At 40.5% G+C, this 20,968-nt stretch overlaps 1 protein-coding gene across 5 annotated transcripts in view; it reads left to right on the top strand.

The window, feature by feature from the left end:
* ERMP1 (endoplasmic reticulum metallopeptidase 1) overlaps positions 1 to 20,968 on the top strand; it is an 86,169-nt gene that overhangs the window by 52,086 nt on the left and 13,115 nt on the right. For 2 of the 5 annotated variants that reach the window (XM_017877439.1, XM_017877441.1), the window contains 2 exons: positions 10,151 to 10,314; positions 10,436 to 13,163. The exons of 1 other annotated variant lie outside the window; for it this stretch is intronic. In XM_017877439.1, the coding sequence (XP_017732928.1) occupies positions 10,151 to 10,314; positions 10,436 to 10,600 (329 nt within the window). In that variant the 3' untranslated portion in view covers positions 10,601 to 13,163. Of the gene's footprint in view, positions 1 to 10,150; positions 10,315 to 10,435; positions 13,164 to 20,968 lie in introns of those variants that run through there. 2 more of the 5 variants (XR_001886635.1, XM_017877440.1) reach the window with 2 other exon arrangements.

Here is a 20,968-nt window from a genome sequence, read left to right as displayed (position 1 = left end):
AAAAAAAAAAAAAAAAAAAAAAAAAAAAAAAAAAAAAAAAAAAATTATGTTTCTTCTTGACTTGTAAGAGTTTGTGTATTCCAGATAAAAATCCTTCATCTGATATATGTTGTGAAGATTTTCTGCATTCTTTTTTTAATGTTGTCTTTTGATGTGCAGAAGTTTTAAATTTCTCTGAAGTCCAGTATATCAGGATTTTCTTTCAGGATCAGTGCTTTTTATTCCTCTAAAAAATCATTGCCTACCTAGTGGTCACAAACATAGATTCTCACGTTTCCTCCTAGAAGCTTTACAGCTTTAGCTTTTATATTTAGGCCTGTGATCCACCTTGAATTAATTTTTGTGTATGGTCTGAGGTGTAGGGGTCAAGGCTCTTTTTTTCCTTTATGGATATCAAGTGTTCCTAGCACCATTTTTTGAAAATACTTTTACCATTGAATTGCTTTGGTGCCCTTATCAGAAATCATTTGACTGTGTATGTGTAGGTCTATTTGTACACTAGTTATTACACTTTTAATTATAGAAGCTTTATAGTATTTTCATGATTGAAAGCATTAAGCTCCTTTGTAGTTTTGTTTTCAGTATTTTCCTTGCTGTTTTGTTTATCTTCCTTACTATTTTCTTTTTCATATGAACATCAGTAATAACTTACCCAATTCTAATATAAAGCTTATTGCTTATTGGTATTTTTGGAGTATCATAATAAATTTATAAATTACCTTCAGGAGAATTGATACGATGTTGAGTCATCCTATCAGTGACCTGGGAATGACATTTCGTTTGTTCAAATCTATTTTTATGTCTTTCAGGGGTTTTCCCCCTATAGTCCCAGCACTTTGGAAGGCTGAGGTAGGCAGATTGCTTGAGCCTGGGACCAGCCTAGGCAATATAGTGAGACTCTATCTCTACAAAAAAAGAAAAAAAATTAAGAGTGCTTGTGCACACCTGTAGTCCCAGCTACTTGGGAGGCTGAGGTAGGAGAATCGCTTGGGCATAGAATTCGAGGTTGCAGTGAGCTATGATTGTGCTACCATACTCCAGGCTGGGCGACAGAGTGAAACCCTGTCTGAGAGGTTTTTCTCATCTAGATTGTGTTGCTGTTTATAATTGAGGGCATCTCTCTACCATTATATCCTCTGATTATTTTTTGTATGTGTGAAGGCAGTTGATTTCTACATGTCAATTTTATATCCTACTACCTAACTGAATCTTGTATTTTTTGAGTTAGTTTAACCATTGATATCCTTGGGTTCTCCAGATATACCGGGGTTCACAAACTTTTTCTCTAAAGGGCCAGTCTGTTTTTATGCTGCTCATAAAGACATACCCGAGACTGGGCAATTTACAAAAGAAAGAGGTTTATTGGACTTACAGTTCCATGTGGCTGGGGTGGCCTCAGATCATGGCGGAAGGTGAAAGGCAAGGAGGAGCAAGTCACATCTTACATGGATGGCAGCAGGCAAAGAGAGCTTGTGCAGGGAAGCTCCCGTTTTTAAAACCATCAGATCTTGTGAGACTCATTCACTATCACAAGAACAGCACGGGAAAGACCTGCCCCCAAAATTCAACCACCTCCCACTGTGTTCCTCCCACCACATGTGGAAATTGTGGGAGTTACAATTCAAGATGAAATTTGGGTGAGGATGCAGCCAAACCGTATCATTCCACCCCAGCCCTTCCCAAATCTCATGTCCTCACATTTCAAAACCAGCTGTGCCTTCCCAGCAGTCCCCTAAGGTCTTAACTCATTTTAGCATTAAAAGTCCACAGTCCAAAGTCTCATCTGAGACAAAGCAAGTCCCTTCTGCCTATGAGCCTGTAAAATCAAAAGCAAGTTAGTTACTTCCTAGATACAAGGGGGTACAGGCATTGGGTAAATACAGCCATTCCAAATGAGAGAAATTGGCCAAAACAAAGGGGCTACAGGCCTCATGCAAGTCCGAAATCCAACAGGGCAGTCAAATCTTAAAGTTCCAAAATGATCTCCTTTGATTCCATGTTTCACATCCAAGTCACATGGATGCAAGAGGTGGGTTTCCATGGTCTTGGGCAGCTCCATCCCTGTGGCTTTGCAGGTACAGTCTCACCCCAGCTGCCTTCACTGGCTGGCGTTGAGTGTCTGTGACTTTTCCAGGAGCATAGTGCAAGCTGTCAGTGGATCCACTATCCTGGGGTCTGGAGGATAGTAGCCCTCTTCTTGCAGCTCCACTAGGCAGTGCCCCAGTAGGGACTCTGTGNGGGTACAGGCATTGGGTAAATACAGCCATTCCAAATGAGAGAAATTGGCCAAAACAAAGGGGCTACAGGCCTCATGCAAGTCCGAAATCCAACAGGGCAGTCAAATCTTAAAGTTCCAAAATGATCTCCTTTGATTCCATGTTTCACATCCAAGTCACATGGATGCAAGAGGTGGGTTTCCATGGTCTTGGGCAGCTCCATCCCTGTGGCTTTGCAGGTACAGTCTCACCCCAGCTGCCTTCACTGGCTGGCGTTGAGTGTCTGTGACTTTTCCAGGAGCATAGTGCAAGCTGTCAGTGGATCCACTATCCTGGGGTCTGGAGGATAGTAGCCCTCTTCTTGCAGCTCCACTAGGCAGTGCCCCAGTAGGGACTCTGTGTGGGGGCTCCAACCCCACATTTCCCTTCCACACTGCCCTAACAGAAGTTCTCCATGAAGTCCCACCCCTGCACAAACTTCTGCCTGGGCATCCAGGTGTTTCCATACATCTTCTGAAATCTAGGCAGAGGTTCCCAAACCCCAGTTTTTGACTTCTCTGTGCTCACAGGCTCAACACCATGTGGAAGCTGTCAAGGCTTGAGGGTTGAACCCTTTGAAGCCACGTCCTGAGCTCTGCATTGGTCCCTTTCAGCCATGGCTGAAGTGGTTGAGATGCAGGGCACTAAGACACTAGGCTGCACACAGCATGGAGACCCTGGGCATAGCCCATGAAACCACTTTTTCCTCCTAGGCCTCTGGACCAGTGATGGGAGGGGCTGCTGTGAAGACCTCTGACATGCCCTGGAGACGTTTTCCCTATTGTCTTGGGGATTAAAATTTGGCTCCTTGTTACTTATGCAAATTTCTGCAGCTGGCTTGAATTTCTCCTCAGAAAATGGGATTTTCTTTTCTATTGCATTGTCAGGCTGCAAATTTTCTGAATTTTGTGCTCTGCTTCCCTTATAAAACTGCCTTTAACAGCACCCAAGTCACCTCTTGAGTGCTTTGCTGCTTAGAAATTCCTTCCACCAGCTACCCTAAATCATCTCTCTCAATTGAGTTCAGAGTTCCACATATCTCTAGGGCAGGGGCAAAATGCCTCCAGTCTCTTTGCTAAAACATAAGAAGAATTACCTTTGCTCTAGTTCCCAAAAAGTTCCTCATTTCTATCCAAGACCACCTCAGCCTGGATTTTATTTTCCATATCATTATCATTATCAGTATTTTGGTCACAGCCATTCAACAAGTCTCTAGGACGTTCCAGACTTTCCCACATTTTCCTCTTCTTCTGAGCCCTCCACAACTGTTACAGCCTCTGCCTTTTACCCAGTTCCAAAGTTGCTCCCACATTTTTGGGTACCTTTTCAGCAGCACCCCACTCTACTGGTACCAGTTTACTGTATTAGTCTGTTTACATGTTGCTGATAAAGATATACCTGAGACTGGGCAATTTACAAAAGAAAGAGGTTTATTGGACTTACAGTTCCACGTGGCTGGGGAAGCCTTACAATCATGGCAGAAGGTGAAAGGCAAGGAGGAGCAAGTCATGTCTTACATGGATGGCAGCAGGCAAAGAGAGCTTGTGCAGGGAAACTACCATTTTTAAAACCATCAGATCTTGTGAGACTAATTCACTATCATGAGAACAGCATGAGAAAGATGTGCCCCCAAGATTCAACCACCTCCCACTGGGTTCCTCTCACCACACGTGGGCATTGTGGGAGTTACAATTCAAGATGAGATTTGGGTGGGGACACAGGCAAACCATATCATCTAGGTAAATAATTTAGGCCTTGCCTCGGTCACATTCTTTTGTTTCCCCCCCTTTTTTTTCTTTGTTTACCACCCATTAAAATGTAAAACCATTCCTAGCCTGAGGGCCATACAAAATAGATCTCAGCTGTGGTTTATTGACTGCTGCATATCATCTGCAAATACAGTTTTATTTCTTTTCTACCAATTTTTATGCCTCTAATTGTCCAGTTGGCTAATAAATTCTAGCACAGTGTTGAAGTTATGGATATAGTGAGCATCCTTGTCTTGTTTTTGATATTAGTGCAAAGGTCTCTAGTGTTTTCCTCATATTTAAGATCCTGGTCTTAGGACTAAGGTACATACTTTTTAAAATCATTTTCAGCAAGCATTCATCAGCTGTCATCTTGTTGAATTTTAAAACAAGAAATGAGTGTTTAATTTTGAGAAAGGCTTTTTGAGCATCTATGAAGGCAGTGATAGGAATTTTCTTCATTGTGTCTTTTTTATGGCCTATTATTTTATTAATGTGATGTTGGATTCTGTTTGTTGATGTTACTGGGAAATTGTGCATTAATATTCATGAGTGATACTGGTCTGCTTTTTTCTTTGTACTCTTTATTATATTAATACTTTATAAGAACAATTAGTTTTCCTTCATTTTCAATACCTTGGAACAGTTTATGGAGCATTGGAGCTATTTGGTTGGGAAGTTGCCTTGAATTCCTCTGTGAACGCCATCAGGGCCTGGTGCTTTTATGGGGGCCAGTTCCTTAATTTTTTCTAGGGAAACTGGTCTGTTTAAACTTTATATCTTTAATGTGCTCAGTTTTGGTAATCTATATTTTCCTAGAAAAGTACTGATTTCTTCTGGGTTTTCAAATTTATTAGTATAGAGGCCTGCAAAATAGTCATGTGATTTTATAAATTTATTGTTTAGATTATTTTCTTTTATTTATCTTTTTGTATATTTGTGTTTTCTCTGTTTTGCTCTCTTTCCCCACTGCTCCTTTCTTGATTTAGCTAGCAATTGTCTTATTTTGTTAATTTAGGGAAAAAAACTTCTATTTTAAAATTAGGTCTGTTTTGTTCTGTATTTCATTGATTCTTGCTTTCATCTTTGCTTTCTTTTGGTTACTTTGTTGTTCTTTTGACCTGTCACTTTTAAAAATTTATTTTACTGAAAAAAGACAGATATTTTTGATTTGGAATCTCCCTGGTCACTCAGACTGGAGTGCAGTGATGTGATCATGGCTCACTGCAGCATCAAACTCATGGGCTCCAAGTGATCCTCCTATCTCAGCCTCTGGAGTGGCTGGGACTACAGGTGTGTGTCACCACTCCTGGCAAATTTGAAAAAAAACTTTATCTAGAGATGGTGTCTCGCTATATTGCCCTCAAGTGAGCCTCCTGCCTTGGCCTCCTAAAGTGTTAAGATTACAGGCATTAGCCATTGCATCTAACACCCCCCAAAATTTATTGCTATGAATTTTCCTCTTATTACTGTTTTGCATGTATCTAGTAGTTCCTATTTTTAAAAAATTCTGTAATTTCAGTTTGTACTTCCTCTTTCATGGTAGAGTCTTTAATTTCCAGAGGAAAGCTGTTTTATTGTTAATTTCAACAATTCAGTTTTATTGAATTGTGATCAATGTCATTTATTTCTAATTTTATGTAACTTTCCCATATTTCTTGTGTGACCTCTAGTACTCGATTTTGTAAGTGTTTGATGCTCACTTGAGAAGGTATATTTCGTATTATCAGTACATAAAGTTTTAATATATACAGATTGAGCACCCTCATCCAAAAATCTGAAATCCAAAACTTTTTGAGCACCAACTTGATGCTTGATGCCACAAAAGGAAAATTCTGCCAGCCGTGGTGGCTCATACCTGTAATCCCCACATTTGGGAAGGCCAAGGCAGAAGAATCACTTGGGGCCAGGAGTTTCGGACCAGCCTGGGCAACATAGTCAGACCTTGTCTCTACAAAAAATTAAAACATTAGCCAGGTATAATAGCTCACGCCTGTAGTCCTAGCTACCCAGGAGGGAGGACTGCTTGAGTCCAGGAATTGGAGACTGCAGTGAGCCATAATTGCACCACTGCATCCCAGCCTCGGTGACAGAGTGAGACCATGTCTCAAAAAAAAAAAGAAAAGAAAATTTCCACATCTGACCTCTAAGCACCCCACCACACATCAAACCAGAATGATATTTCCTGTTCGCATACGCAATCCTACGATCTGTTCCTAATAAGTTAGGGGGAGTATTAGCGCTCCTCCTATCCATTCTCATCCTAACAATTATACCCATACTCCACAAATCCAAACAACAAAGTATGACATTCCACCCACTCAGCCAATTCCTACTATGACTCCTAATCACAATTCTACTAACCCTAACCTGAATTGGAAGTCAACCGGTAAACCAACCCTTCATTATAATCGGACAAGTAGCATCCATAATATACTTCATCACAATTCTAATCTTAATACCACTGGCCTCCCTAACCGAAAACAATCTCCTTTTCGGTATGATTTGACAGGTCATAGTCAAAACATAGGCACACAACACAGTTATTCAGCATCCCTGGGGGAAGAAAACCTTTCCAGCCCCTTTCAACTGTGACATACATTCCTCATACACCCGGATTCTCCATGCAAGCATGCCTGTAAAGAGTAATAAAATGGTATGTGTGTAGGCTGCATATGCCAATGGCAGGTTTCTCATAATACCTCACATGAACCCCAGACCTATGTGCATTACACACTTTTGGTTTTTGTTTTTGTTGTTTTTTTTTGCTTATTCTCTGTTCTGTTGTGTAAAGATATTGTTTGAAATGCCAAAAAGGCCTGCATGATACCTGTAGGGTAATGCAAGTATTCCAAAATCTGAAACACTTCTGGTCTCAAGTATTTCAAATAAGGAATACTCAACCTGTACACATCCACGTGATCTACCTCATTGGTCATTTTAAGTCTTCCTATATCATCCTTATTTTTTGCTTGATTGACGTGTCTTGTACTGAATGGAATATTGGAGTTTCTTATTTTTATGTTTATATGTATATATCTTCTATACGTCTCCTGTAGTTTGCTTTATAAAGTGGTTGCTGTGTTATCTGATGCATAGATATTCACAATTTTTATGTCTTCATTGTGAATTGTGACTTTTAGTATTAAAAAGTACCCCTTTTATATTTAATGCTTTTGCCTTGAATTCTATTTTTTCAGAAATAAGATAGGACTTTTAAACAATTTCCACTTGCCTGAAATACCTTTGTTCATACCTTCGTTTACCCTTTCTGAATCTCTCTGTATTCAGGAAACATACAGTATGTGATTGGGCTTGGCTTTGTAAGCCAAGTTGAAATTTTTTTTCTTTTAGTGGGTAAGTTAGATTTATTTACATTAATTTTTATTACTCATACATTTGGCCTCAGTTGTCACAATATTTTATAATTACATGTGTTACTTTATTTGTTATGTTCCTTTTTTCTATGAGGTGTCTTCTATGCTCTTTAAAACATTTATTTTCTGGCATTTATGAATGTTTATATTTGTTTTAATTCTCTATTATTTTACTTGAACCCGGGAGGCAGAGGTTGCAGTGAGCTGAAATTGCGCCCCTGCACTCCAGCCTGGGCCACAGAGTGAGACTCCGTCTCAGGAAAAATAAATAAATAAATAAAGGTATTGTTTTAACTCCCACCAATTAACCTGTACAACAGCATGCTTATTATATTTTCCTCTTTCTCTCTCCCATTTTCCATCCAATTTTTGTTACAGCATGTAACATTTGTACATTTGTTTTATACCTTCACCTTAGTGTTTTTGTAATACATTTGGATGTATTAAAATCCTCACTATAGTAAGTTCTTTTGGCCAGGTGTGGTGGCTTACTTTGGGAGTACTTTGGGAGGTTGAGGTGGGAAGATGGCTTGAGCCCAGGAGCTCGAGACCAGCCTGGGCAAAATGGGGAGACCCCATTTCTACCAAAAAAAAAAAAACAAAAAAAAGCCAGGTTTGTAGCATGCATCTGTAGTCCCAGCTACTTGGGAGGCTGAGGCAACAGGATTGCTCAAGCCAAGGAAGTCAAGGCTGCAGTGGGCTGTGTTCACGCCACTGCACTCAAACCTAGGTGATAGAGCAAAACCCCGTCTCAAGAAAAAGTTCTTTGCTGAAGTTTGTAGAGTTATCTCTTGGTTGGATGAATCTTATTCTCTAGACTGTTTCTTATTCTCTAGACTGTTTCTTATTCTCTAGACTGTTTCTGAAGAAGGGCTCATGAGTGCTCTGTTTCTATATGGCTAAAATTGGTTTTCTATAACCTTGATAATTGAAGGACAAGTTGGTAGACATAAAATCTTCGGTTCACATTTTCCAATATTTTTTTAAAAAATTGCTGTTCCATTGTTGCCTTATTTTATATTTTGTTTTTGGAGTCTGATACAATGTAATTTTTTTTGTAAGTTACTTGATCTTTTTACTGAAGACCTTGAAGAGTTTTTTTTCTTTGAAATCTGTTTTACTAGGTTATGTTTTGAAGTTGTTTGTTCTATGTTAATATTCTAAGGTGCCTGGTAATCCCTTTCAATGTGTAGATTCAGCTCTCCTTTTATTTCTGGAATGCTTTCTTGGATTATGGTTTTAAATATTCTGTTTCGTTGTTTGGTTTTCTTCTGGGGTACCAAATGAATATTTCTTTTTGACCTGCCTTCCATTTTTACCACTATTGCTAACCTTTCTTACTTTGCTTTTTCCCATTTTAATTTTCTTAGTATTTCTCCTGTCTTTATGCCTGTTAATAAATTTTCCTTTGAATCTATTCTGTTGGGCATCTTGTAATTGTCTTCATTTCTAAGGTAATTTTGCCTTTTTCCTCCATTTGTTTTCTGAGTCTAGTCAGTCCTTTTAATTCTTCCTTCTAGTAAGAATTTCTGATTCATGGTGGGGTTTTAAATATGCCCAAATGTTTGTATGGATATATTTGTAGTTGGAGTGTGATCATAACATTTTCTTCTGCTTCATGGTTGGGTTTTTTTTCCCAAGAGGAATTTTCTGATTTTTTTTTTTTTTTTTTGGTAATAACTGTATGGGTCTGTTTGTCCTTTTCTTCCTCATTTTTGCGCTGTTTTGTAAGATTTCTAGCAATGGCTTCCTTTTCTGTCAGTGTAATAAAGTCTAGATTCCTTAGTAAGTTTGCATTGGTATGAATGAATAATACATATCTCATTCAGCGTTTTGATTGGATTTTCTTGCGGGACCCTGAATTTTCTTTTGCTTCTTTTCACCTTCATCACCCAAATGCCAGAGGATGCCTCTTCCTTCTTTTTTGGTTTATTTTTCCCTGAGAAGTTTTGGTTTTGAAGACTGTTACTTCAGTAATATACTTTTACGTCCCTGCCCTGTAAACCTTTCTTTGACTGGACACTATAGTGGTATTTTCAGATTTAGGGTGGACTTACTTGGTCTGCGTTTGCCACAAAGCCTTGCAGCAGAAGCACGGTGGGCACACGTGTGTGAGATTGCTCCCTGAGATTTAAAAATTTACGGTTATTGCACATGTGGATATTCTCTGTCTTCAAGTTAGGCTGAGGGTGTGTTTTTGTTTAGTTTTATCTATTTTAGTTTTAGCTTGACTGCCACTATCATCAGTTTCCTTGGAAGTTCCCAGTGATGACTAAATTTTCAGAACTGAGCTGATACTTTCTAGCTTGAAGGGAAAACTAGTAAAACATATTTTAAGGTATTACATGATCAACTCTGAAAATTACAACCCGATTCATAATGACAATCCTATTCAGTACTGTTATAGCACTTTGCAGTTTTGCCAACACTTTCATATGCTTTTTCTAATATAAACCCCTCAAAAAATCTATTTCATAGATGAAGAAATTGTGACATAGATTAAATTCCTGATGTCATGCAGCAGTTAAGTGATAGGACCAACTTAACACAGGCTTTCTCATTTAGAGTCTGTGCCTTTTCTCCTGTACCTCATTATTTAACCTTGTTGATTCACACTAAGTGTCCAAACTGGTAAACCTCCATTAGGTTTATAGCGAGTATATTTAAAGTCATACAGGCATGAACCTTTATGAAGTCTGGTTTGGATTGTGGGTTATTTTTCTGATCCTTTTACAAAGATTAACTGTTCTTTCTTCCTTTTACCTTACAGGACCAAGCCATATGTCCTTTTATGTTCGAGCCCACAAAGGGTCAACACTTTCTCAGTGGTCTCTTGGTAATGGCACCCCAGTCACAAGTAAAGGAGGAGACTACTTTGTCTTTTACTCCCATGGACTCCAGGCTTCTGCATGGCAGTTCTGGATAGAAGTGCAGGTGCAAATTTCCCAGCATTGTTTGTTTCATTGATTAGGTTCCCAGGAGGTATTTAGCAAGAACCTTGGGTTCAGTATTCTGGCTTCCGAGAACTGGAGAACTAATTGATTTTCTCTGGCAGGTCTCAGAAGAACATCCTGAAGGAATGGTTACTGTGGCCATTGCTGCCCACTATCTATCTGGGGAAGACAAGAGATCCCCTCAACTGGATGCTCTGAAGGAAAGGTTCCCAGATTGGACATTTCCCTCTGCCTGGGTGTGCACCTACGATCTCTTTGTGTTTTAGTCTTGTGGATGAGCTCTAAGTACATGCCCAGTGGATACTCCATGTGACATGGTTTCTCCCTATGTTACGTGGATGTTTGTAACGTAAGTCAATGAATTTTAATGAGCATATGTTCAGAGAACTTTCTGGGTTAACACTTTTCAGGGCCAAGCACTATAAAGGTTTAGCTGTGGCACAATGATGCATGGCCTGTTGACACTTGAAAATGCCAGTCTTCTGGCACTTAAGCACATGTGGGTACTGCCACTACACACAACGTCATTTCATATGACCTTAAGGACAAAAGCCAACAAACCACTTCAGGAGGTGTCCTGTTAGGATCAAGAAAGATGTACACTGTCAGACCATTGTTAATGAGACAAAAGTTGTTTCCAATTTAAGCCCCAAAACCATTTGTTGTATTCGTGGATGGTGGGTAAAATATCATTCACTGGGGTACTGATTCCCCTTGAGAATATAACTCTGTGTAGGTCACTGGGAAGTGATTGCCATGGGGCTGGGAGAGAAGAGAAGCATTGCGCTCTTGAGGCTGTAGCCTTTGTCTAGCTGTTTCTTCAGGCAGCCTCTCGGATGTGCTTTGTGTCTCTGTGCTGAGGCCTGGACCCTGTGCTGAGCTGGTGACTCACTGTCCTGACAAATGGACACTCAGATCCACTGCTGTGCTGCTTTCCTGAGGTGGTTTTCTATGCCTTTTTTCTCTGAAACATGTCTGTTTACCCCTCTTCATCTTACCAAGTTGAAAAGGGGAGTATTTGGCCACATATCCCTCTGGTTTTCGTAGGTTCTTTTGGTTCAGAATATTGTTTGTGCCAGTACATGACCTTAACTTCCTTCCTCAGAGCACTGAGCTGCCACCTGGGCTATTCTGGGGTAGAAGGAAGGCTGGGAGTAGTGGGCATTTTATAAATATTTATTCTCTTTTGTTTCCTAGGAGTCTTGTGTTATACAAGATTAATCCTTTATGGTATAATCTTATTGATGCACTGGGCCTTTTTGTTTTCCAGCCAGTTGAATAGATTAGTTTTTCTCAGTAACTTACTATCCAGCAGGCTGGCTTTCCTGAGACTTGAGGTTGTGGCTTATACTGGAATGAGACCACTGTACCTGTAGGTGGTTCAGATCCTGCATAGTGGCAGCATGAGGACTTAAAGGTGGTTTTCATTTTGAAGATGGCTATGTAGCTTGTAAGGTGTATCACAGCAGTACCTCTCATGGCTTTTTGGTTCCAGCAGTGAGGGGGTTGGTGAGATCAATGGTAAACGGTGCAAGCTTTCTTTTCATCATTAGGAAATGTGAAACATTGGACAAATTTTAACAAGGACAAAAAGTTGAAAGAAAAGGCACAGTTAACAAAACAAAAAAGGGTAGCTAGATTTATCTTGGGTGATGGAGGAAATGAGAGAGGAATGGTCTTGAAAGGTGGTCTGTGGATCTGTCTGAATAGAAAGAGCACAGTAAGTGTGCATCGCAGGAGAAAATGTCCTTGAAGCTGCTTGTTTAATGCATATGATGTGCTTTTTAGAATCATGCTCCTCATTGCCTGCCTAATCTGTGACTCCCTAAAAACTAACTGGGCCCACGTAGATAGGGCTGCCACCAGAGCTGAATAATAACACATTAGGCTGTCACATGCATCAGCACTGCACACTGGAGTCATTGCTTTTCCTGGACTTTGTAGAAATCAGTCTCAAGTGTTTCAGGAGTCTGGCTCCTGCTACTTTTATCCATCAGGTAGCACAAAAGGTTTGCAGGGTTTGTATCTTGTATAGAATCACAGTTGTGGAGAAAAAGGAATGATTTCTCAATGAATTTTAAAATATGGGCCTATTTTCCATTCCCGTGGTTTATCTGATATAATTAGTGTTCCCTGTGATTTCCCCCCACTTTGGGAAGGATGCCTTTACTCTTTATCAGTAATAAATTATGACTGTTTTCGTATTGCCTTTGGGTTATTTTCCTGTGTAAACCATTGTCTTTTGTTTTGGTTTTCTTTAGCATTATGAAACTTTGGTGGTGTACAAGGTCAGTAATAAGATGCTCACTAGTCTCAGGGCTTGTGTAATATTCTGGGAGGTCATTTAAATGCTAGAGATGGTCAAGCAATTATACACAGTATTTATGACTCAACTGTTAAGTATACTGTTTGTCTGTCACATTAGTAGATTCTGAGATTAAAATTTTTTTATAAGTGATCATTTAAATTCTAAAAGGGTCTTTTCAAGCTCTAACAAAGTCACTAACAAATGCATTATTTTCTACAGAATTTAAATGTTAGTAGTACAGTACAGCATATTCAGGGAAAAAGTGTGAAGAATTACGATGTCAAAGTAGTTCGTTCTTGTGTTTGACCTAAGAATGATTGTCGTATGAAGTGTTTGTTTTTACAGTTTAGCATAAATAAACAAACATGATAGGATTCCTTAAGATGTTACCACCAAGGGGGCCACAAGCCAGCCTGCTGTTTCAGGAAGCTGTAGAAGGAGTGTTTGTCAATTTCTTGTCACTGGTTTGCTGACTGAGGATTGTTGCCTTATAATGTTACTGAAATAAACTTTTTAATATACTGGTTGATATCTTTTTAACAGAAAGACAGATCTGTGTTCTTCTGTATGCCCCTATTTTCAGGGGTTATTCCATGTCCACAGAGCCTTTTAATTGCTGTTAAAAGACCTAGATGGCTCATGTGAGCAAATAACTCAACATGGAAATATTTACTTCAGTTAGAATCCTTTATCTTAGAATGAAATGGTACTTCTGAATTTCACAGAAATTATTAGGTAAATGTTGAGCTTCAGCATATGTAGGAGTTTTCAATCATCCCCATTATCAAAAAAATAGCAAAGGATGAAGGGCGTTCTTTTATTTGGGAGTAAGGGTAGGAGGACGAGAAGAAATTGCCTTTCAGTCAGAGTGACCCATTGTTTATTCTAAACTCCACAGGAGGAAAGGGTACCACCACTCACCAAAATAGAGCATGAACTTTGAGTTCAAAGATATCTGTGCAAATTATTTAAGCTTTGAGTGAATTCTTTCAGAAAAGTTCAATACAAGGTGAAACAGCTGAATAACTTCTAACACTCCTCCTTTTAGGGCCAATAAAGCCAAGATGTAGTTATGGCTCTTTGTTTTTAGCCAAGATGCAGTTATGACTTTTTAAATTTTTTAAAATTATACTTTAAGTTCTGGGGTACATATGCAGAATGTGCAGGTTTGTTACATATGTATACATGTGTTATGGCGGTTTCCTGCACCCATCAACCCATCATCTACATTAGGTATTTCTCCTAATGCTATCCCTCCCCCTAGCCTCCCACCCTCTGACAGGCCCTGGTGTGTGATGTTCCCCTCCCTGTGTCCAGGTGTTCTCATTGTTCAACTCCCACTTATGAGTGAGAACATGCAGTGTTCGGTTCTCTGTTCTTGTGTTATAGTTTGCTGAGAATGATGGTTTCCAGCTTCATCCATGCCCCTGCAAAGGACATGAACTCATCCATTTTTAGGGCTGCATAGTATTCAGTGATGTATATGTGCCACATTTTCTTTATCCAGTCAATCATTGATGGGCATTTGGGTTGGTTCTGAGTCTTTGCTATTGTGAACAGTGCTGCAATAAACATACGTGTGCATGTGTCTTTATAGTAGAATGATTTATAATCCTTTGAGTATATACCCAGTAATGGGACTGCTGGGTCAAATGGTATTTCTAGTTCTAGATCCTTGAGGAATCGCCACACTGTCTTCTACAATGATTGAACTAATTTACACTCCCACCAACAGTGTAAAAGCATTCCTATTTCTCCACATCCTCTCTAGCATCTGTTGTTTCCTGACTTTTTAATGATTGCCATTCTAACTGGCGTGAGATGGTATCTCATTGTGGTTTTGATTTGCATTTCTCTGACCAGTGATGATGAGCTTTTTTTTCATATATTTGTTGGCTGCATAAATGTCTTCTTTTGAGAAGGGTCTGTTCATATCCTTTGCCCACTTTTTGATGGGGCTTTTTTTTCTTGTAAGTTTAAGTTCTTTGTAAATTTTGGATGTTAGCCCTTTGTCAGATGGATAGATTGCAAAAATTTTCTCGACCATTCTTTAGGTTGCCTGTTCACTCTGATGTTAGTTTCTTTAATTAGATCCCATTTGTCTATTTTGGCTTCTGTTGCCATTGCTTTTGGTGTTTTAGTCATGAAGTCTTTGCCTATGCCTATGTCCTGAATGGTATTGCCTGGGTTTTCTTTCAGGGTTTTTATGGTAAGACTTTAATCCATCTTAGTTTTTGTATAAGGTGTAAAGAAGGGATCCAGTTTCAGCTTTATGCATATGGCTAGCCAGTTTTCCCAACACTATTTATTAAATAGGGAATCCCTTCCTCGTTGCTTGTTTTTGTCAGGTTTGTCAAAGATCAGATGGTTGCAGATGTGTGGTATTATTTCTGAGGCCTCTGTTCTGTTCCATTGGTCTATATCTCTGTTTTGGGACCAGTACCATGCTGTTTTTGCTACTGTGGCCTTGTAGTATAGTTTGAAGTCAGGTAGCGTGATGCCTCTGGCTTTGTTCTTTTTCTTAGGATTGTCTTGGCTATGTGGGCTCTTTTTTGGTTCCGTATGAAATTTAAAGTAGTTATTTCCAATTCTGTGAAGAAAGTCGATGGTAGCTTGATGGAGACAGCATTGAATTTATAAATTACTTTGGGCAGTATGGCCATTTTCACCATACTGATTCTTCCTATCCATGAGCATGGAATGTTTTTCCATTTGTGTGTATCCCCTCATTTCCTTGAGCAGTGGTTTGTAGTTCACCTTGAATAGATCCTTCACATCCCTTGCAAGTTGTATTCCTAGGTATTTTATTGTCTTAGTGGCAGTTGTGAATGGGAGTTCACTCATAATTTGGCTGTCACTGGTGTATAGGAATGCTTGTGATATTTGCACATTGATTTTGTATCCTGAGGCTTTGCTGAAGTTGCTTATCAGCTTAAGGAGATTTTGGTCTGAGACTGTAGGGTTTTCTAAATATACAATCATGTTGATCTAATGTTGACAGGGGGTGTTAAAGTCTCCCACCATTATTGTGTGGGAATCTAAGTCTCTTTGTAGGTCTCTAAGAACTTTATAAATCTGGGTGCTCCTGTTTTGGATACATATATATTTAGGATAGTTAGCTCTTGTTGTTGCATTGATCCCTTTACCATTATGTAATGCCTTTCTTTATCCCTTTTGATCTTTGTTTAAAGTCTGTTTTATCAGAAACTAGGATTGCAACTTGTTTTTATTTTTGCTTTCCATTTTCTTGGTAAATATTCCTACATCCCTTTATTTTGAGCCTGTGTGTGTCTTTGCACGTGAGATGCGTCTCCTGAATACAGCACACTGATGAGTCTTGACTCTCTATCCAATTTGCCAGTCTGTGTCTTTTAATTGGGGCATTAGTCCGTTTACATTTAAGGTGAATATTGTTATGTGTGAATTTGATCCTGTCATTATGATGCTGGCTGGTTATTTTGCCCATTAGTTGATGCAGTTTCTTCATACTCTTATGACCTTTACAATTTGGTATGTTTTTGCAGTGGCTGGTACCAGTTGTTCGTTTCCATGTTTAGTGCTTCCTTCAGGAGCTCTTGTAAGGCAGGCCTGGTGGTAACAAATCTCTCAGCATTTGCTTGTCTGTAAAGGACTTTATTTCTCCTTTGCTTATGAAGCTTGGTTTGGCTGGATATGAAATTCTGGGTTGAAAATTCTTTAAGAACGTTGAATATGGGCCCCACTCTCTTCGGGCTTGTAGAATTTCTGCCAAGAGATCTGTTGTTAGTCTGATGGGCTTCCCTTTGTGGGTAACCCAACCTTTCTCTCTGCCTAATATTTTTTCCTTCATTTCAACCTTGGTGAATTTGACAATTATGTGTCTTGGGGTTGCTCTACTTGAGGAGTGTCTTTGCAGTGTTCTCTGTATTTCCTGAATTGAATGTTGGCCTGCCTTGCTAGGTTGGGGAAGTTCTCCTGGATAATATCCTGAAGAGTGTTTTCCAACTTGGTTCCATTCTCCTTGTTGCTTTCAGGTACACCATTCAAACGTAGATTTGGCCTTTTCACGTAGTCCCATATTTCTTGGAGGCTTTGTTTCTTTTCACTCTTTTTTCTCTAATCTTGTCTTCTTGCTTTATTTCATTGAGTTGATCTTCAGTCTCTGATATCAATTCAGCTATTGATACATGTGTATGCTTCATGAAGTTCTCGTGCTGTGTTTTTCAGCTCCATCAGGTAATTTATATTCTTCTCTAAACTGGTTTTTCTAGTTAGCAATTTGTCTAACCTTTGTTCAAGGTTCTTAGCTTCCTTCCATTGGGTTAGAACGTGCTCCTTTAGCTTGGAGGAGTTCGTTATTATCCATCTTCTTAAGTTTACTTCTGTCAATTCGTCAAACTCATTTTCTGTCCAGTTCTGTTCCCTTGTTGGCGAGGAGTTGTCATCCTTCGGAGAAGAGGTGATCTGCTTTTTGGAATTTTCAGCCTTTTTTTGCGGGTTTCTCCCCATCTTTGTGGATTTATCTACCTACCTTTGGTCTTTGAAGTTGGTGACCTTCAGCTGGGATCTCTTGACTGGACATCCCTTTTGTTGATGTTGATACTATTCATTTCTGTTTGGTAGTTTTCCTCCTTACATTCAGGCCGTCTGCTGCAGACTGGCGAAGGCTGCAGAACAGCAAAGATTGCTGCCTGTTCCTTCCTCTGGAAGCTTCGTCCCATGGGGGGACCCACCAGATGCCAGCTAGAGCTCTCCTGTATGAGGTGTCTGTTGGCCCCTACTGGGAGGACCAACTCGAAGAGTCAGTCTGTCCTTTAGCAGAGCTCAAATGCTATACTGGGAGATCCACTGCTCTCTTCAGAGCTGCCAGGCAGGGACGTTTAAGTCTGCTGAAGCTGTGCCCACAACTGCCCTTTCCCCAAAGTGCTGTGTTGCAGGGAGGTAGGGGTTTTATCTGTTAGTCCCTGACTGGGACTGCTGCCTTTTTTCAGAGTTGCCATGCCCAGAGAGGAGGGAATCTAGAGAGGCAATCTGGCCGCAGTGGCCTTGCTGAGCTGCAGTGGGCTCCATCCAGTTTGAACTTCCCGGTGTGAGGGTAAAACTGCCTACTCAAGCCTCAGCGATGGACGCCCCTCCCCCTACTACATTTGAGCATCCCAGGTCGAGCTCAGACTGCTGTGCCAACAATGAGAATTTCAAGCCAGTGGATCTTAGCTTGCTGGGCTCCGTTGGGATGGGACCGGCCAAGTCAGACCACTTGGCTCCCTGGCTTCAGCCCCCTTTCCAGGGGAGTGAATGGTTCTGTCTCACTGGTGTTTCAGGCACCACTGGAATATGAAAATAAAACAGCAGCTAGCTTGGTGTCTGCCCAAAACAGGCGCCCAGTTTTATGCTGAAAACCCAAGGCCCTGGTGGCGTGGGCACTGGAGGGAATCTCCTGGTTTGCGGGACACAAAGACTGTTGGAAAAGCACAGTGTCTGGGTTGAACTGCAAGATATAGTGCCTAATGGCTTCCCTTGGCTGGGAAAGGGAGTTTCCCAACCCCTTGTGCTTCCCAGGTAAGGCAACGAACCACCCTGCTTTGGCTTACCCTCACTGGGCTGCACCCACTGTCCAACCAGTCCTAATGAGATGAAACAGGTACCTTGGTTGGAAACGCAGAAATCACCCACCTTCTGTTGATCTTGCTGGGAGCTGCAGACTGCAGCTGTTCCTATTCAGCCATCTTGCCAGCAATCCCAGTTATGGCTCTTAATGTCTGTTTTTAGTTGAAATACTTAGGGATTTTTGGGGTGTATCAGTGTATTTTTTGACACTTCTACTTCCATATTTGATTTGTAAAAATATAACATGTTGGTAATAATTTCTTTTCTTTCTCCAACTTGGCTCTACACCATGACCAAATGGAATTTATGCCAGGAATGCAAGGTTGGTTTAACATTAGAAAGTTGGCCAGGTGCGGTGGCACATGCTTAATCTCAGCAGTTTGGAAGGCCAAGGTGGGTGAATTGCTTAAGCCCAGGAATTTGAGACTGGCCTGGACAACATGGCAAAACCCTGACTCTACCAAAAACACAAAAATTAGCAGGGCATGGTGGTGCATGCTTGTGGGCCCACCTATAGAAACTGAGGTAGGAGGATGGCTTGAGCTCAGCAGGTTGAGGCTGCAGCAAGCCATGACTGTGCTTCCAGCATGGGTGACACAGCAAAACTCTGTCTTAAAAGAAAAACATTCAAAAAATCAGTGTAATGTACCATATTAGTAGAATAAAGGACAAAACCCACATGACTACTTCAGTAGATACAATGTATGTTTGTTGAGTGTTTTTTATCATGGGAGGGTTTTGGGTTTTGTAAAAGAAACTACACAGAAGGGAACACCTCAACCAGATAAAGGTTATCTATGAAAAACCCACAGCTAGCGTCATAATTAGTGATGAAACAAAGCTTCTCCCTAATATCAGAAAACAAGGATGTCCACTATTGCCACTTAGTAAGCATTGTACTGGTGGCTCTAGCCAGGATAGTGTGGCAGGAGAAAGAAAGAAAAGGCATCCAGATTGAAAAGGAAGAATAAACTATCTCTGGTTGCAAACAACATGAACTTCAATGTAGAAAATCCTAACGAATCCACAAAAAAGTTTGGTGTTGCATAATGCAATGTCAATATACAGAAGCAATTGTATTTATATACACAAACAATCCAAAAACAGAAAATTCCATTTTTTCACAATAGCATTAATAATAGGAATAAATCTAACAAAAGTATGAGACTTACCAAAAACTATAATCCATTGTTAAAAGACCTTAAGAACCCAATAAATGGGTGCAGGGTGCAGCCCAACCAGCGAGAGCTGAAGCAGGGCGGGGCATCACCTCACCTGGGAAGCACAAGGGGGAAGGGAATTCCTTTTCCTAGCCAAAGGAAATTGAGACGCTCAACACCTGGAAAATCGGGTAACTTCCACTCTAATACTGTGCTTTACCAAGAGTCTTAGCAAACAGCACCCCAGGAGATTGTATCCCACACCTGGCCCAGAGGGTCCCAAGCCCACAGAGCCTCCCTTATTGCTAGCACAGCAGTCTGAGATCTAACTGCAAGGTGGCAGGGAGGCTGGGGGAGGGGCACCCACCATTGCTGAGGCTTAAGTAGATAAACAAAGCCTCCAGGAAGCTCGAACTGGGTGAAGCCCACCACAGCTCAAGGAGGCCTGCCTGCCTCTGTAGACTCCTCCTCTGGGGACAGGGCATAGCCAAACAAAAAGCAGCAGAATCCTCGACAGAGGTAAATACCCCTGTCTGACAGCTTTGAAGAGAGCAGTGGATCTCGCAGCATGGAGTTTGAGATCTGAGAATGGACAGACTGCCTGCTTAAGTGGGTCCCTGACCCCTGAGTAGCCTAACTGGGAGACATCCCCCACTAGGTGCAGACTGACACCTCATACCTCGCACAGCAGGGTACACTCCTGAGACGAAGTTTACAGAGCAAGAATCAGACAGTAACACTCACTGTTAAGCAATATTCTATCTTCTGTAGCCTCCGCTGCTGATACCCAGGCAAACACAGTCTGGAGTGGACCTCAAGCAAACTCCAACAGACCTACAGTTGAGGGTCCTGACTGTTAGAAGGAAAACTAACAAACAGAAAGGATACCCACACCAAAACCCCATCAGTACTTCACCATCATCAAAGACCAAAGACAGATAAAACCACAAAGATGGGGAAAAAGCAGTGCAGAAAACCTGAAAATTAAAAAAATCAGAGTGCATCTCCCCCTCCAAAGGAATGCAGTTCATTGCCAGCAACTGAACAAAGCTGGATGGAGAATGACTTTGACGAGTTGAGAGAAGAAGGCGTCGGTCAATCAAATTTCTCAGAGCTAAAGGAGGAACTTTGTAACCAGTGCAAAGAAACTGAAAACCTTGAAAAAAGAATGGATAACTAGAATAATAAATGCAGAGAAGACCATAAAAGAACTGAGAGAGAGAAAAACCATAACACAAGAACTACATGACAAATGCACAAGCTTCAGTAATAGACTTGATCAACTTGAAGAAAGAGTATCAGCGATTGAAGATCAAATGAATGAAATGAAGTGAGAAGAGAAGTGTGGAGAAAAAAGAGTAAAAAGAAATCAACAAAGCCTCCAAGAAATATGGGATTATGTGAAAAGATCAAATCTACGTCTGATTGGTGTGCCTGAAAGTGATGGGGAAAATGGAACCAAGTTGGAAAACACTCTTCAGGATATCATCCAGGAGAACTTCCCCAACCTAGTAAGGCAGGCCAACATCCAAATTCAGGAAATACAGAGAACGCCACAAAGATACTCCTCCAGAAGAGCA

This window comes from Rhinopithecus bieti, unplaced genomic scaffold, assembly GCF_001698545.2.
Source record: "Rhinopithecus bieti isolate Rb0 unplaced genomic scaffold, ASM169854v2 scaffold_10657, whole genome shotgun sequence".
In the NCBI taxonomy this organism is placed as follows: Eukaryota; Metazoa; Chordata; class Mammalia; order Primates; family Cercopithecidae; genus Rhinopithecus; species Rhinopithecus bieti.
Note: the sequence above shows the minus strand (reverse complement) of the source record. Positions and strands in the feature narration are given on the sequence as shown.